General features: G+C 41.8%; 2 protein-coding genes across 2 annotated transcripts; both read right to left on the reverse strand.

The window, feature by feature from the left end:
* Positions 1 to 262: 262 nt before the first annotated feature.
* LOC137292073 (uncharacterized) lies at positions 263 to 2,422 on the reverse strand. Its single transcript, XM_067823617.1, has one exon. The coding sequence runs from the start codon at positions 2,420 to 2,422 to the stop codon at positions 263 to 265; it is 2,160 nt and encodes a 719-aa protein (XP_067679718.1).
* A 500-nt stretch (positions 2,423 to 2,922) lies between these two features.
* On the reverse strand, positions 2,923 to 16,686 carry LOC137291791 (uncharacterized). The gene is made up of 13 exons (XM_067823318.1): positions 16,604 to 16,686; positions 15,956 to 16,117; positions 14,509 to 14,585; positions 12,556 to 12,685; positions 8,353 to 8,484; positions 7,628 to 7,645; positions 6,911 to 7,137; positions 6,509 to 6,651; positions 5,747 to 5,886; positions 5,265 to 5,358; positions 4,590 to 4,755; positions 3,469 to 3,519; positions 2,923 to 3,031 (listed from the first exon to the last, which is right to left on the reverse strand). Exons 1-12 carry the CDS (start codon positions 16,665 to 16,667, stop codon positions 3,508 to 3,510), a joined length of 1,365 nt encoding a protein of 454 aa, XP_067679419.1. The 5' UTR covers positions 16,668 to 16,686; the 3' UTR covers positions 2,923 to 3,031; positions 3,469 to 3,507.
* Positions 16,687 to 17,709: the final 1,023 nt, after the last annotated feature.

The raw sequence follows: 17,709 nt of genomic DNA on the forward strand, positions 1-17,709 counted from the left end.
GGTGCCTGGCGACTAGGTTTTGAATCCCCAGTTCTAGGATCCGCACTGTACTGAGAAAGTGTAATCCCAAATGTAACGTGTGATCACTACCTGTAAATAATCTATGTATTCAGGTGTAGGCATGTTTTCAGGAAGATTGGGAACTGCTGACTTATATTGTAGACATATATTTCAAGGACATATGTTTCAAGGGAATATGTTGACGTTTCACTCGCAGAAGTAGTTGAGTAGTGACGGACATAGGATAGGGTATGCTTACAAATTACTGCTTATGACACAGAACAGTGTCTCTTTGTGTTAGACTGACATTCAGAGCTGCTACTTCTCCAAAGACTACTGTTGCTGCTTTTTCACCCATTAGTGCTATTGCTTCTCCAGGCATTAGTGCTGTTGCTTCTCCAGGCATTAGTGCTGTTGCTTCTCCAGGCATTAGTGCTATTGCTTCTCCAGGCATTAGTGCTGTTGCTTCTCCAGGCATTAGTGCTGTTGCTTCTCCAGGCATTAGTGCTATTGCTTCTCCAGGCATTAGTGCTGTTGCTTCTCCAGGCATTAGTGCTGTTGCTTCTCCAGGCATTAGTGCTGTTGCTTCTCCAGGCATTGGTGCTGTTGCTTCTCCAGGCATTAGTGCTGTTGCTTCTCCAGACATTAGTCCTGTTGCTTCTCCAGGCATTAGTGCTGTTGCTTTTCCAGGCATTAGTGCTGTTGCTTCTCCAGGCATTAGTGCTGTTGCTTCTCCAGGCATTAGTGCTGTTGCTTCTCCAGGCATTAGTGCTGTTGCTTCTCCAGGCATTAGTGCTGTTGCTTTTCCAGGCATTAGTGCTGTTGCTTCTCCAGGCATTAGTGCTGTTGCTTCTCCAGGCATTAGTGCTGTTGCTTCTCCAGGCATTGGTGCTGTTGCTTCTCCAGGCATTGGTGCTGTTGCTTCTCCAGGCATTAGTGCTGTTGCTTCTCCAGACATTAGTCCTGTTGCTTCTCCAGGCATTAGTGCTGTTGCTTTTCCAGGCATTAGTGCTGTTGCTTCTCCAGGCATTAGTGCTGTTGCTTTTCCAGGCATTAGTGCTGTTGCTTCTCCAGGCATTAGTGCTGTTGCTTCTCCAGGCATTAGTGCTGTTGCTTTTCCAGGCATTAGTGCTGTTGCTTCTCCAGGCATTAGTGCTGTTGCTTCTCCAGGCATTAGTGCTCTTGCTTCTCCAGGCATTAGTGCTGTTGCTTTTCCAGGCATTAGTGCTGTTGCTTCTCCAGGCATTAGTGCTGTTGCTTCTCCAGGCATTAGTGCTGTTGCTTCTCCAGTCATTAGTGCTGTTGCTTTTCCAGGCATTAGTGCTGTTGCTTCTCCAGGCATTAGTGCTGTTGCTTCTCCAGACATTAGTGCTGTTGCTTCTCCAGGCATTAGTGCTGTTGCTTTTCCAGGCATTAGTGCTGTTGCTTCTCCAGGCATTAGTGCTGTTGCTTTTCCAGGCATTAGTGCTGTTGCTTCTCCAGGCATTAGTGCTGTTGCTTCTCCAGACATTAGTGCTGTTGCTTCTCCAGGCATTAGTGCTGTTGCTTCTCCAGGCATTAGTGCTGTTGCTTCTCCAGGCATTAGTGCTGTTGCTTCTCCAGGCATTAGTGCTGTTGCTTCTCCAGGCATTGGTGCTGTTGCTTCTCCAGGCATTGGTGCTATTGCTTCTCCAGGCATTAGTGCTGTTGCTTCTCCAGACATTAGTCCTGTTGCTTCTCCAGGCATTAGTGCTGTTGCTTTTCCAGGCATTAGTGCTGTTGCTTCTCCAGGCATTAGTGCTGTTGCTTTTCCAGGCATTAGTGCTGTTGCTTCTCCAGGCATTAGTGCTGTTGCTTCTCCAGGCATTAGTGCTGTTGCTTTTCCAGGCATTAGTGCTGTTGCTTCTCCAGACATTAGTGCTGTTGCTTCTCCAGACATTAGTGCTGTTGCTTCTCCAGGCATTAGTGCTGTTGCTTTTCCAGGCATTAGTGCTGTTGCTTCTCCAGGCATTAGTGCTGTTGTTTTTCCAGGCATTAGTGCTGTTGCTTCTCCAGGCATTAGTGCTGTTGCTTCTCCAGACATTAGTGCTGTTGCTTCTCCAGGCATTAGTGCTGTTGCTTCTCCAGGCATTAGTGCTCTTGCTTCTCCAGGCATTAGTGCTGTTGCTTCTCCAGGCATTAGTGCTGTTGCTTCTCCAGGCATTAGTGCTGTTGCTTCTCCAGGCATTAGTGCTGTTGTTTTTCCAGGCATTAGTGCTGTTGCTTCTCCAGGCATTAGTGCTGTTGCTTCTCCAGACATTAGTGCTGTTGCTTCTCCAGGCATTAGTGCTGTTGCTTCTCCAGGCATTAGTGCTCTTGCTTCTCCAGGCATTAGTGCTGTTGCTTCTCCAGGCATTAGTGCTGTTGCTTCTCCAGACATTAGTGCTGTTGCTTCTCCAGGCATTAGTGCTGATACGTCCTCAACCTTTTATGCTGCTGGTTCTTCAACCCCTGTTGTTGCTTTTTCAACCGTGACTGCTGCTTGTGCTGTCACTACCTACCACTTCTGGTTTTGCTCTTTTGGGTTTACTTTTTAACGCTGCTCTCAGTCCTGTTCCATCTATATACTGGCTGTGTGTAAATAATCGAATCTGGTACAGACAATACAGTGACCAACTGGGATATGATGACGCATAAACCAAGTCAACCAGCCTAACCACCCGATGCCCTGAGTCGCCTCATACGAAATTTATGGATTGATGAAAATCAGTTCTAAACCGGGTCTTCATGGGTCTCTCTGCTGCTCCTATGGCCACTGCTACTGCTACAACCATTACCTTCACCCTTCTACTATATTACGTCGGCGATAGTAAACAGACGCGCGGTCAAACTTCAGACCCTTATTGTGTACTTTTAACTGTGTGCAGATTTGACTGTGAAAATTCAACAAGAAGCAGTCCATGTATATAGATTACCTTGTTTATTTCAAGTGCGATAAACAAACATTATGAAACATGTTGATTGAATCAACTCGCTGTTTACAAATGGTCTGCTGTTGATCAGTACTGGTTACCTGAAATAAATACACATGATGGTAGGACTTAACTAATCGAGAATCATAAAATGTTTGTAGTTATTACCCTTACTTCGTATTGATTGGTTTACGTAGCTAGTACCCACTAGTTCAAAATGAAGATGGATTTTGTTTCGTTTACCTGTAAGTGCTTTTCTGATATATTTAATCTAGTTCAAAATGAAGATTTTTCGTAAATTTCACCATCTTCAGTTTATAACAAGACTTGAAAACGTATAGATCTCTTTCATACAACTGACACTATTTCTCGTTAATATTGGAATTTATTTTCATCAAATACTCAGGACAAAACCTAACTGCCAGAAACATTCCAAACCCCCTGTAACCTCAGTATTGTGACAATGTGAAGATCGGCATACGTGCTAAATGTCTCCACGTTGTAATACTTGTCATGTATGTCTGCATGCTAGACTGACCTTTGTCGCGGGCCTCTCAACTTCTTTGTATGTGTGCTCCTAGGTACAAATCTGTGGGATACAGTCAATATAATCGTGTTAGCATTTGACATGTGTAACACTGTTATGTGATTCAGTTTCTTACATCTTGGTGTGATTCAAAGCCCTCTCGTCGTAAGGAAAAAACCAATTGCTTTATCAAGAACCGGTTTACAGTATGAAATATACTGAAAATGGAACATGTTTTTGTATTTGATCCTTGTTCAACGTCACACTCAGCAATATTCCAATTATGTGGTGGTGGTCTGTAAATAATTGAGTCTGGACCAGACGATCCAGTGATCAATAGCATGAGCACCGATCGATGCAGATTGGACAAAATAACCTGTGTCAACCAAGTCGGTGAACCTGTTAGTCGCCTCTTACCACAAGCATGGGTTACTGAAGACAATTCTAACCCGGATCTTTACGTTTGAAAATAAAACAACACAAGAAACGTGTGTTTGGGGGACCGTGGCCATAGTGGGTCCATGAACAGAACTAACATAATTGAATCAAGATCTTTTATGGATAAACCGTCTTTTAATTCTTTGACACACAACGTTTTGGGGTCATTTCAGACCCCTTCATTAGGTGAACAACTTAAAATGACCCCGACACGTTGTGTGTCAAAGAATAATTAAAGAACATATGTAACAACTTCTAAATGCTTTAATTGTAGTGGGATAAATATTTCAAAGGGGAAGACATTTTCCATAGCTTATGTGAAGCCATACGATCCCTGTCATCTATCATTCGTCATAGACATTGTTTTGGTGGGTTAAGTACGACCCACATGCTCATCCCACATGCATATAAACACAACTAGAACATACGTGACCTAGACCAGTTGTCGGACGTCTGTTTTGGTGGCTGAGTGGGTTAGATCGCTGATCCGAAAGGGACAAGAATCTCAACTTTACCGAGGAAGTGCAAAGCCGAACGAAAATAGGACACGGTAAGACCCAGAGGTTTGTTGTGTTCATGTGGTCATTAACAAGCTGACAATACAGACCCCGGACATTGTCATCTGCAGCGTAAAGCAACACTCTCCCGATCACGTCAATAAGAAATGTAAATTTGAAAATTTACATAAAACTAACCGGTTTCTGATATTCTACATGAGCCACACTGGGTACTTCAAGAGTACAACTGAACACCACTTCTGTGTGGCCCCTCAACCTAAACATGGGGAACATCTCCGACTGGATCACCTCAGCGGCCAAGTCCATTCTGCCCAGAAAGATTTCGTCTTCATTTCGAGGGCAGCTGAAACAGATAAAATAAAAAATAGACTCCAGGAAGCTTGACGTGCAGTAAACACGTGTACACCTACAAACTTGACATAATGATTACAAAGTATAAGTACAAGGGGTTTAGTTTATCTTCCCCATTACTTTTATCACTAAGGTGCAGTTTACATAGTCTTGTGCTTCTAAAATTTACAATAATTGAAAATCCCCAAGTTGCTATGAAATCAAATCTATTTTATGGATGGGGATATGGATATATCTTGGATAATCCGCTTATTCCGCCCAGCTTAATCCGTCCAGAAGTTCAAGCTAAGTTGTAAAATACAAAGGTCTTATCAAGCTTGATACTGACTATTCAACTGACCGTTCAACATACTTATTAAAATCTTAGAAAAAAATAATAGACGGATATTTCGTTTGATAGCATTACCAGATTTCTCAAACTTTTTTACCCTTGAACATATTCCTTAAAGAAAGAACGTGTATAAATTTGGTCACTTATTTTGAGAGTGCCTGCTTACTGACCCTTTGGAGTTGGTCATTTGGAAAGAAACCGTCCCATCTGCAGTGGCTGCTTTACAGGTCCGAGGGTAAAAGAACGGGTTGACACTATCATCTCCTGAAGTGAATGAAGATAGAAGTTAAACTGAAGAATGACACATTGAGACTGAGACACGTCCACAGATTTATACCCATCGGCTCGTCATCAAACTGAGGCAATCTTCCTGCTGACTTTCACACAAGAATGTGTCTCATAATCACAATGAACTATGCACTTCTTTCGAAGACCTGTTCCCAGTTTTGTGTTTGTGTTCAGTATCACATCTACGCGTACGGCAGCTACCGAGTTTGACTCTGGACACCCCTCCCCAAGAACATCGTTATCATTATGTGCCGTGCCACATCAGTGATATACATCTTCACATCTCCACAGAGCAGTCGTTGAGTAATGCTGATTAGCGTAACAATTCTACCAGCGATTCCAGTATAGTATTTGTTAAAAACACCTTCAGGAAGCGTGACCACGAGTCTGACAGGAACACCAATGCTGATGTTTGTAACTGGTTCCAGACTTTCAGGATTTGCTAGATATGCCCGCACGTTGACTCTCGTTTGTGTAGCTGTCGTCGTAGTTCTCTCACGACCCCTGAACAAATAACATAGAATGTAAACTCCCTAGTAGTGAGTGAGTCAGTACTGTTTTACGCTGCTTTTAGCAATATTCCAGCACTATAACGTCGGGGCCACCATAATTGGGCTTCACATACAGTACCTATGTGGGGAATCGAACCCGGGTCTTCGGCGTTACGAACGAACGCTTTAACCCCAGACTACCCCCATGGCCTCACTTTCAAGTGCATAAAATAGTGTATTGAAAATGTGATTGCTTGTCTTGGTTCGTATGACAAGTGTATATTCATCCGATCGAGAGGTATATAGGACCTGAAATAATGACCTTTCACTTTCGCTTTTGCAACTTCTGAGAGAAGAAGAAACTTTGTTACTAATCACAAAACACCTATCTACAGCTCAGGAACTTAGGTGTGTATCCAAGCCATTCACGAAGCTAACAGGTCCACAACATAATCTGCTCCGGACCTTTAAGCGCTTCTTACCATAAGTTATATTTTCTATTACCCCTTAAAATTAAGAAGGCCATGGAAAAGTGTCTAAGCTGCTTTTCCACTTGTGCTGTTTGTCGAATACTTTGCGCCAGACAAAGATACAACATTAATGATACAGCATTCATAAGAACAGAATATCCTTACGCTTCTATCACGACCGGTTCCGCAGCATATGTATCATCAGCTTCAGACAGATCACACTGTACTAGATATTCCTCATCTTCAGCTGATTCCACCCACTCCATCTTCTGGAATCGCCATGTCCATTGCAGGACCCTGTCAGAAACCTATTGATTTGTGGGAAAAGATGGCCGAACGTAATGTTCTGTAAGTCCCGGACCCCGTTTCACAAAGCTCTCGAAGGCCTTAGATCGTGTAACGTTTCTCTTAGCATTTGTATGTCCTATACTGTAACAGAATGGATACGAAAGCTACGAGAAAAGTTACGAGATCTTTGGCTTACGAGAGCTTTGTGAAACGAAGTCCAGGCAACCTGGCAACTCAGATACTAAAACACGTTCATACTGATACACGTTCTATACTTACTGTTTCCGCAGGGCAATCTGTTTTCAATACTCCTGACACGTTTTGAATCTGAACATCTAAACTCATCTCAAGATGATTGCTTTTTCTAAATCTATCGTTGGTACACAAGGGACTGATCTCTCCCTCGGCGTTGACAGCTCCGATTCGTTTGTAGGAATGACCATGTAGGACCACGGAAACTGTCAGAGAGTAGTTTCCGTTTCTATTCTTCATGCAGTAGAATGACACTGTAATCGCACATTACACGGTGCATCAAGTTATGAAATTGCTCTGTCGAATCAGACGTGAAGATCAGATAGCAGTGATATTGACTCCGAGAATTCGATTGTCATGTGCATCCAAAATTAATTATGGGGTGAGTATTTACATATACTAGAAGCCTGAGAGCAGAACCGGGGCATTTATATCAACACTACTGCATAAGTACAAGTAAAAAAAAATGAAAATGTCTGATTTCAGAGGTTTTCAGACTTACTTACATGGTGACACTGAGAGTTCAACTGAAAATTCGAACGATGAAACCTTTTCTCTCAATTTAGCTACATTTGTTACAATTTAGTTTTATCAGTTTTCTGATACTTTGAAATTCAATATGTTCAGTTTACACTTCCTATCATGTCCTTTTAAAAATATCAATAACTAGATATTCATGAAGACATGCTGAAATATTTTCATTCGTAAATTGCATGAAAGAACCTATGGAATACTTCATCTTACCGTTCGGTTTCTGGTATTCTGTAAAAGAAGTGAACATATTGATGTATGTCACATGTAAGATGAAAATGATACTAATTGGTTATTGTAAACCAAAAGTCACTGTGTTCTGTAATCTGATTGGTTGAAAAACATGATCAAATGGTATTAGATTCCCGGAAACTGGAAGACTATTCACTGCGTATTTACACGTAAACAATTGTTTTGTTGTGTCATCAACAGTGGTGACGTCATTCAAATCATATTGTGACGTAAAGTTAGAATGACGTCACAAATGAGCAACTCCAGACGTTACCATGGGAACCAGCTGAAACGGCCAGCTGATGAGACTTTACTGCTGTACTCATACTCGATGTAAACGAGTGCAGACAGTAAAGCCCCTTTGGTTTACTTTTTTGTTTACAATGTCGATAAACATCATGTGTTGGCCAATTTCGGGGAGTTATTGAGTATTTGAAGCACGGGAATATTTCATTTGAAACCTCCGGCTGACGCCGTCGGTTCCAAATGCATTCCCGTGCTTCAAATACTCAATAACACCCGGAAATTGGCCAACACATGATGTTTATCTCCTAAATGAATCATGAATCTAATATATAACCTGAGAGAGTTCAGACCGACTTTGGTCGGACTTCCACGAGAAATGCATGACTCGATCAATACAAAGAACATAATCGTCACTGTAAACTGGAAGTGAATCTAAGCAATTTGGCTTGCCTTTTACTCACCTTTGTCACACATCTCCCCATGCCACCCCGGCTCACATCCATAGGGGCACGGTTCTGTATCATTACATACGTGACCTAGATAACAGTGACACTGACGCTCACATGCATTTCCTAGCCATCCACTTTCACAATCTGGAATAACATCGTAAAATTACATATTAACTATGAGATAATTTTTGAAGGGCATTTAGAAGTGAATGCATAAGAAAAGCAAGATTTCACACGGTGATGAAGGAGCAAGCATACGCTCCGAAACGTCGTGTTATTCAAAACAAAGAAGTTTATATCCAAAAGCTTCTGTGGACAGTGACTGCCATGTAGTCAGACTGTCTTACAGACCTTGAAGCAAATATATACAAGAAAGCCCATGCAAGTCTAGAATATGTTGTTGATATCCAAAAAACTTTCTAAAACTATGAAATACTGTGTATTTAAGTGGAAAGAAATACACGCTATCAATGCCCAGATGTATTCTCAGCAGTACTCTCCGTACACCCGGTACACTGTACACCCTGTACCCTATCGAGCTTCACATACCCTCAAATGATTGAAAGCAACAATTTCCGTCTTCTGCTACTAGTTGTTTGGTAACAGTTGAGCGTACCCTATCATGGCGGTTACAACCGTCACAAATACATGCAGAGGTAAGCCAATTACATCCCTAAATCATGGGACCTTTACTTAAAGTCAAAATTTAAAATGGCATCGGACGCAGTCTAGTCACCGATAAGTCAACATGTCCACCTTCTTGGCAGAAATAGGGGAGGAAAGGTGTGTGGTTAATAAAGTCACTGTATGCTGATGAACACGAAGTTTCGGTGCATAGACCTACTCTTTCATCAGCCAATTACAGGTGGTAGGTAGGGTAGTGGTTAAAGTGTTTGCTTGTCACTCCATAGACCCGGGCTCGATTCCCCATATGGATACTGTGCGTGGAGCCCATTTCTGGTGTACCCCGCCGTGATATTGCTGGAATATATGCCAAAGGCGAAGTAAAACTAAACTCACTCACTTACATATCTGCCGAACCATCACGTAGGATATACTGGGGTTATACTTGATTGAATGGAGCGACAAATTTCATATATAGTGTACTACATGCACTGAGTCTTCTTTCAGTATTGACGAACAAGCAGGAAATGTTGTTGTAGAGCTAATGACTAAGAAAAATACATTCAACTGATATATACATATGGAAATTAATTAAGCAACACCAAATTCAAAGACACATAAAAACTTAACAAAGTCTAACGAAGTAATTTTGATGATTGATTATTCAATTTTGATGTATTGACATACAGCATGAGCTTTTCATGGGTTGATATGACGCGCGTGAAGCTTGCACAGCGCACGTGCATTGCTTTAACCTCAACTTTCGAAAAATGCACTTTTTCCCTGGGGTGTTTACAAGCGCAGGTTGTCGATTGCATTCGGTTTTTCATTCATTTCAATGTCATGGCACGTAGGAAATTATCAGAGGCCACTCGTTGGCAAATAATCGGCATGAGGAATGCTGGTATGTCTCTAAGACAAATCGGGACTCAAATCGGACGACATCATTCCATAATTTCAAAACTTTTGAAAAAATACCGGGCCACTAATGAAGTTAAAGACCTGCCTAGACCAGGAAGACCCAGGAAGACCACAGTCCGGGAGGACAGAGCTTTACTGAGACTTGTACGGCGCAGGTCCTTCGACTCGAGCTCTCGGTTGAGACAGGAGTGGCTTCCAGGGAGACCCATCTCGAACAGGACTGTTCGGAATCGTCTGAAAGCTGCAGGATACCGGGCAAGGAGGCCAATCAAGCGACCCAGACTGTCTCCAGCCCATAAGGCAGCCCGACTGGCCTGGTGTAATGACCGTTTGCACTGGAACATTGCCTCTTGGAGGAAGGTCCATTTCTCAGATGAGAGCCGGTTCTTGCTGCACATGGTGGACGGTCGTACTCGGGTCTGGAGGCAGAGGAACACAGCAATGGCTCCACGGAACATCCAGGAGACTGTGGCCTTTGGGGGAGGTTCCGTTATGGTATGGGGGTGCATTTCCATGAACTGCAAGTTGGATATCATTACCATCCGTGGCAACCTTAACGGTGTTCGTTACCAACAGGAGGTTCTTGACAGGGCTGTGGTACCTCATTTTGAGAACCATCCTCTGGCAACGAGACCCATATTTATGGACGACAATGCTAGACCTCACAGGGCGCATGCTGTAAATGATTTTTTGCGGCAAAATGCAAATGACAGAATTCCATGGCCTGCCATGAGCCCTGACCTCAACCCCATTGAACATTTGTGGGACTTTATTGGCCGTCGTGTGAGGCAGAGAGACCCACCAGTCCATAATCTCAACGAATTGACGGCTGCCCTGCATGAGGAGTGGAACAGGATCCCCCAGAATCAGATCCGGAGACTCATCCAAGGAATGAGGAGGCGTCTGGAATCGGTGGTGCGTGCGCAGGGAGGACACACTAGATATTGATGAAAGTCGGTGTGCAGACTCTCAGATGACTGTTCTTTCTTTCCATGTGACATTTGTGTTAATACACCTGACAACAACGTCTGTGGATGAATAGTAAATTGTGTCCATTTTTTCATGAATTTAAGACAGTTTTAAGAATTTGGATTTCGTTGCAATAAAGCAAAGTCTTGATACTTTTTCCCTTTAAGTTGTTTGTCAGAGATCGTCTGTTGAATAAAAAAGTGTCAAACTATATCAACCCGGCATATTTTGATTGTCAGAACACTTCAAAGTTGCTCCAATAGAAAAAATTGGGGTGTTGCTTGATTAATTTCCAGGTGTATATTTCATTAATCAATGTCAGATAATTGCCATGTCCATCAAGAATATCACAAATCTGAGAGATGCCCATTGGAAAATCAAAAATATTGTTGTCTCAAAAATATTTTCGTATGAATAACATTGTTGCTATTATAGAATATATAATCAGACAAGAAATCCTTAAAACAAACAGGTATAATTTTACTTGAATCATAAAATCTAAAAGTTTTTTTTAAAATTACTGACACTTTTCTTCAACAATCCCATGCCGTGCTTATCAAATTCGCTACATTTGTAATAACTAGTATTTAGAATGTATTTCTGCTCGGGATCCTCAGTAATAACTTTCTCATTCAGAATTTCTGCTTGTGTTGGCAAAATCAGAACAAGGTTATTTGGCCAAGAAGTTTAAGTTCAACTTCCTGAACATCGATGAACTAATATCGTTTAGTGGCATCACATGGCCAGTTCCATTCTACTGGCATACCCACCTGAAATTAAGGAAACAAATTAGACCTCCTCAGCAGTTCCATACTTAAACCATACTGCTTGAAGATTCAGATCCTAACCCTATCCCTGACAAAAAGTCTCCACATCGTTATATGACAAAGGGGGTAATGTCAACTTTCCAGTAGTCAACAGATCTTTGATGTCCAGCAATAGCCCAACGCCTCCAGCCTTTGGTGTCTACATTTCACATCTTTTGAGGTATAATCCAACATGTTTTTTTATTAAGATTTCAAAGAAAAGCGTCATATCACTTTTGCTAAGAGGTTATTTAATCAAGGTTGTAAAATGCAGGACCATTGTAAAGCTTTGAGGCAGTTTTATGGAGGACATGTGGAGAAGATTTCCAAATTTGATGTCTCAGTGACAAAAGTGATGTCTGATGCGATTCTCTAATTAGAATTATTTTAGATGAACGTCTGATAAGACTTGTGTTTATAACGGGTGCCACCGGTGGAGCAGGATACGCTCATCTTTTCACGAACACTAGGTATCATCACTATTTCATAGCGATTCATAATCGCATGTCATCGGATCGCATGGTGACAATCACTGCTCTGGTTTAGACTCGATTTGTATTGGCAGTGCTGCTAAAACAAATATCTGCTCACAATACAATCACTGGTCTGGTTTAGACTTGATTTGTGTTGGCAGTGCTGTTAAAACAAATATCTGCTCACGATATAATCACAATTGTACAATCCAAACTGCTCTTAACGGAGATTTCTTATGAATGTGGAAAGCGTTTTCTCTATTGCTACACATATTGGATTTGTTGAAAATATCATCATAATCATAATAACACCTACTAAGTATGCTATGAAACATTTACAGACATAGAAATTCGTCCAGGCACATACGTTCGTTTAACGAAAATGGATGCACACTTGATGGACTATCGTGAGTTCATCTCACCCACTACTTTGCCGCATACGAATGGTCCGGAGGAACGACAGTATGCGGGACTCCAGTGGCCAGTGTAGTAAATCTCTGTGCATTCTTTGTAATGGTTATGATACGATCCGTACCAATTTTCAAATTGGAGCTGGAAGTACAGAAAATAAATATGTAAGTATCTTGGACCGTGCTCTTTTAAAATAATCGGAATTCTTACTTATATTATAAGAAGCATAATAAATACTATGTTTACGATTTCGTACACATGACCTTATCATTTCTGAAACAGGGGAGAGATATTGCCATTTTTCATATGAATAATTTTTTTTATAATACACCATTAAGGAAGTAGGCTATATACTGTTAGCCAATACCAATGCATATGAGGAAACATAATGTACATCCATACAGATGAAACATATACAAAAGAATGGAATTCCTTCCTTTCTATCTATCTCTCAATTGTTCCTCATCATATGTTTCCTCATGGCTTCATCCTTTCCATTTTATCTTGTAAATCCAATGCCTCTACTTTTTAATGGTTTATAATGGTAAGTAATTGAACCTCGTTAGAAAATACATGAATATCATTATACATTTGATTGAACTAAAAAAAAACCAAGGAGAACATGACCGTTCTTCCTATATGCAAGTTCTTGGTCTCTATTACCACTGCAGGCTTCCGAAGAAACAGGGGAGTTACATCTAAATACATTTGTTGAATCGCATGCTTAGGGGATACTTGCAGAGTTACCTCCCTTACTTCATATGCCAGAAGTGTTTTTTTTTGTCAAATTAATGTTACCAAAATTCTAACGGTAATGACGGCAGGTAAGAAAAATAGCTTCCAACAATTTAAAATGTTGAATTGAATATATTGTACGTGAGTAATAAAAAAAATATCTGAGAGTACAACCTTGTGATGAAATGAACGTCTACCTTTCATGGTGGCGATATCATATTTTGATATTAAAAGTATTTTTCAAATCGAAGCAAGGGATGTACGTTGCTCACCCGTACCTAGCTCGTTTGTCGCCCTAGACCCCATAGCTCACCCGTACCTAGCTCGTTTGTCGCCCTAGACCCCATGGCTCACCCGTACCTAGCTCGTTTGTCACCCTAGACCCCATAGCTCACCCGTACCTAGCTCGTTTGTCGCCCTAGACCCCATGGCTCACCCGTACCTAGCTCGTTTGTCGCCCTAGACCCCATAGCTCACCCGTACCTAGCTCGTTTGTCGCCCTAGACCCCATGGCTCACCCGTACCTAGCTCGTTTGTCGCCCTAGACCCCATGGCTCACCCGTACCTAGCTCGTTTGTCGACCTAGACCCCATAGCTCACCCGTACCTTGCTCGTTTGTCGCCCTAGACCCCATGGCTCACCCGTACCTAGCTCGTTTGTCGCCCTAGACCCCATGGCTCACCCGTACCTAGCTCGTTTGTCGCCCTAGACCCCATGGCTCACCCGTACCTAGCTCGTTTGTCGCCCTAGACCCCATGGCTCACCCGTACCTAGCTCGTTTGTCGCCCTAGACCCCATGGCTCACCCGTACCTAGCTCGTTTGTCGCCCTAGACCCCATGGCTCACCCGTACCTAGCTCGTTTGTCGCCCTAGACCCCATAGCTCACCCGTACCTAGCTCGTTTGTCGCCCTAGACCCCATAGCTCACCCGTACCTAGCTCGTTTGTCGCCCTAGAACCCATAGCTCACCCGTACCTAGCTCGTTTGTCGCCCTAGACCCCATAGCTCACCCGTACCTTGCTCGTTTGTCGCCCTAGACCCCATAGCTCAAACGTACCTTGCTCGTTTGTCGCCCTAGACCCCATAGCTCACCCGTACCTAGCTCGTTTGTCGCCCTAGACCCCATAGCTCACCCCTACCTAGCTCGTTTGTCAAAATCAAACCAAGAAACCTCATCATTTTGTATTGCATTCCAATAGAAGGTGTTGGTGATGCTGTTTTTCCTTCACCTTCTCTCCAGTGTCCCACTGAAAGTGACTACCTTGGCGATACAGACCGATCCACGCAAACGTGTAACCAAGAAGATCTGGAAAGGATAACTGTGGTGTAAATGTTCGTGTAAGGGAGATGCTTGTACAGTCTGTTCATAACCGACAATGAAGTGCAACTTGGGAAAATGTTCATTAAACACATAGAAGTGCAACTTCAGATAATGTTCATGCGCGACATTAAGTACAGCGTAACTGAATGCTCATAAGTGACATCTTAGTATAACTTTTAGAAAGACATTTAAGTGCATTTTAAGAGAATGTTCACGAGCGACTTTTAGAGCTCATATGCATCCAAAGCGATAAACACGATTAAAAGACCATTATTTTATATTCATGAAATATAAATATACATTGCTGATTATGAAAAAATAGACAAAATTCTAAGCATACAATTGCAAATCCAAGATGCAATATGTTGTACTTGGAGTAATCACCCTCGAAACGATGCATCCGGGATACCGAACCCAGAGCGGGTTGGAGTGTGCTTCAGTGTAAGGGAGACTTTCATTGGTTGCTTCATTTGTCGATACACTCATGTCTATTTGTTGCTGTAAGGTGTTTGGCCTTACAAATTAAAATTGCACGTAGTTAATATTTGAAGTTGTGTATTGCATATTGTCATTACTAGACAGGCAGACACATAGTTATCAATAACACACTCTCAGACATTAGGTTTTGTCTGTGACAGAGACTGCTGATCAAAATCAACATGTTTGTTTTTTTTCTCTGTAGCTAGTAGATTATTTACTATTTGTTGTTTGTTCACACAATCCAACCGAGACAAGACCATTCCTGCTATAATCTTCAAGCCGCGCAAACCTATTCACTGCACATGCTCTATATGCGCACAACCGTTGAAACAACTTTTTACCCCAAATGGGGAAAATTAGTGCATCATTTGAACTCCGGTATTTTTCAGCTTTATAAGCTGAATTTACATGTTTGTTCATTTGTTACTGCAATCCGCAAAGTTGTGTCTTGCATGTAAGCTTTAGAGGATGGTCATGAGCTACGTCTCAAAGTACAACTTGAGAGAATGTTCATAAAGACATTTCAGTACCACTTGACAAAGACACAAAAAGTGAAACTTTAGAAAATGTTCAAAAACGTCATTAAAGAATAACTTGTAAAACAGTAATAGGTACAATTCATGAGAATGTTCATTAATGACATTGTTCATAGAGACACCGTTCAAATGTACTGTTCATGTTCAAGTTGAAATGGTGTTCATAAGAGACATTCAAGTGCAACTCTACTCAATGGTTATAACCATTCATACATGAACAACTTAGAAGTAATTTAAGAGGGGCATCTATGTACGACCTGTTATCGTACAACCTGAAAGTAAGTTCAAAAGAGACATGGAGAGTGGATTCATGATGAAGCTATAATTGTGTCCACATACCTCTGACGGCGTTATTTTCTTCCATGTTTTGAATCACTGCTAGAGAAGCACCAAAGCGTTCTGCACATATCCTAGCTGCTTCGGTCCTACTAACACTCTCGTCTACAAATTTGTAGCATTTTTTCTTCACCTGAGTCCAGCCGACTGGACATGGCCGTAAGCCTGATAGAGTTACGAGAATATCAGTTTGGAGCAAAACACACAGATACGAGTACACAGACACAGACAAACACAGACTTCCAGCGGTTTTGGAGACAAATGAAAGCATAATGAACGTGAAAAATAATTTCTTTGACAACCAAAGTTGTCACAGTTGTCAACTATCGTCTATGATTTAATATTCCTGACGCTAAATAAGTGTAATACGGGTTAGTTTCGGGGCTGATGATAAGGGATGATCAGGGAATATAAACACAATTAGAGTTATCAAAACCATGCATGTCATCTAATTTGGAAAGTACAAGCAGCTTGTATAAACAGATACATTATACATATAGATGGGAGGTACGAAGGGGATGTAAACGTTAATGTAGGCACAATTTTAGTAATTTACCGGCTGAGTATGTCTATTCATTTCCCGATTCATTGGGAAAGTGCTCTCTCATCGCCACAGACACGTCAAGCTTGCAAACAACATCTTATTCATACCTTGGTGTCCTCCAATGGCGCTGGTCAGAAAGGCAAGAGTAATGACCCAGCGAACCACCCCCATTTCTATCGTAGCCTCCGAATAGAGTCACGTTAAACTATCGTGTATTGTTCTCTGGGATCGCACTAATGGTTTCTTTCACCGGATGTTATACTTGCTCTCATGGAGTCAAGGTTAATATCAGAGCTATTACTGAGAATCTGAATACCATTGTTAGTGTTGTCACCTTTTGGACTTAATGCATCGTAGAAGGTCATAATATAGATAAAATGGGCACTTATGTAGCGCTGAACATACATACATACATATGCATGCATACATACATACATACATACATACATACATACATAATACATACATACATACATACATACATACATACATACATACATACATACATACATACATACATACATACATAGCTGAGTGTAGACTTGAACTTCGACAAGGTGTAACTGTATACGGTAGTGTACTGGAAACCACTGAAGGTCCTGCAGGACTGGCTGTGTGTAAATGAATGCAAGAATGTGATACGTGTGTATGTATATAAACTACTCAAAAAAGACACGCATAGGTAGTATTTTTCCATGTAAATTTGAATCATTGGTGTCTATGTAATAAGTATATCTATGATGATCGCTGTCTGCAAACATCCATTGAATCCATTGTTTGAATCCATTGTTCAATGCTCTTGCCACAGTTGACAACCTTAAATTTGGTGGCTCAGCACAACAATGCGATTGGTCATATTGAGGCTGGGGAGTCTCAGTCTGCGATTGCAAGGCAACTGAATGAGTCATAGAGTAAGATAGCAAGACTTTGGAACTACCAGCAGCAAGGGTCTACAAGTGATCGCCCCAGGTCAGGACCATCCCGTGTGACCACGGCAGCTCAGGTCGCCTTCGACATTTGCGGATCAGGTTCCACACATCATCCTCCACAACATCGGTAGTGTCAAGACTCAGAACAATTTCTGATCAGACTGTGAGGAACCGCTTACATGATGCTGGTATTCGTTCCAGGCGACCTTTGCGAGGACCTGTCCTTACACGTCAACATCGAAAACAACGCAGACAGTGGTGTCGCCAACATTTCCCATGGCCGT

The sequence above is a fragment of the Haliotis asinina genome, chromosome 7, assembly GCF_037392515.1.
Source record: "Haliotis asinina isolate JCU_RB_2024 chromosome 7, JCU_Hal_asi_v2, whole genome shotgun sequence".
NCBI lineage: Eukaryota > Metazoa > Mollusca > Gastropoda > Lepetellida > Haliotidae > Haliotis > Haliotis asinina.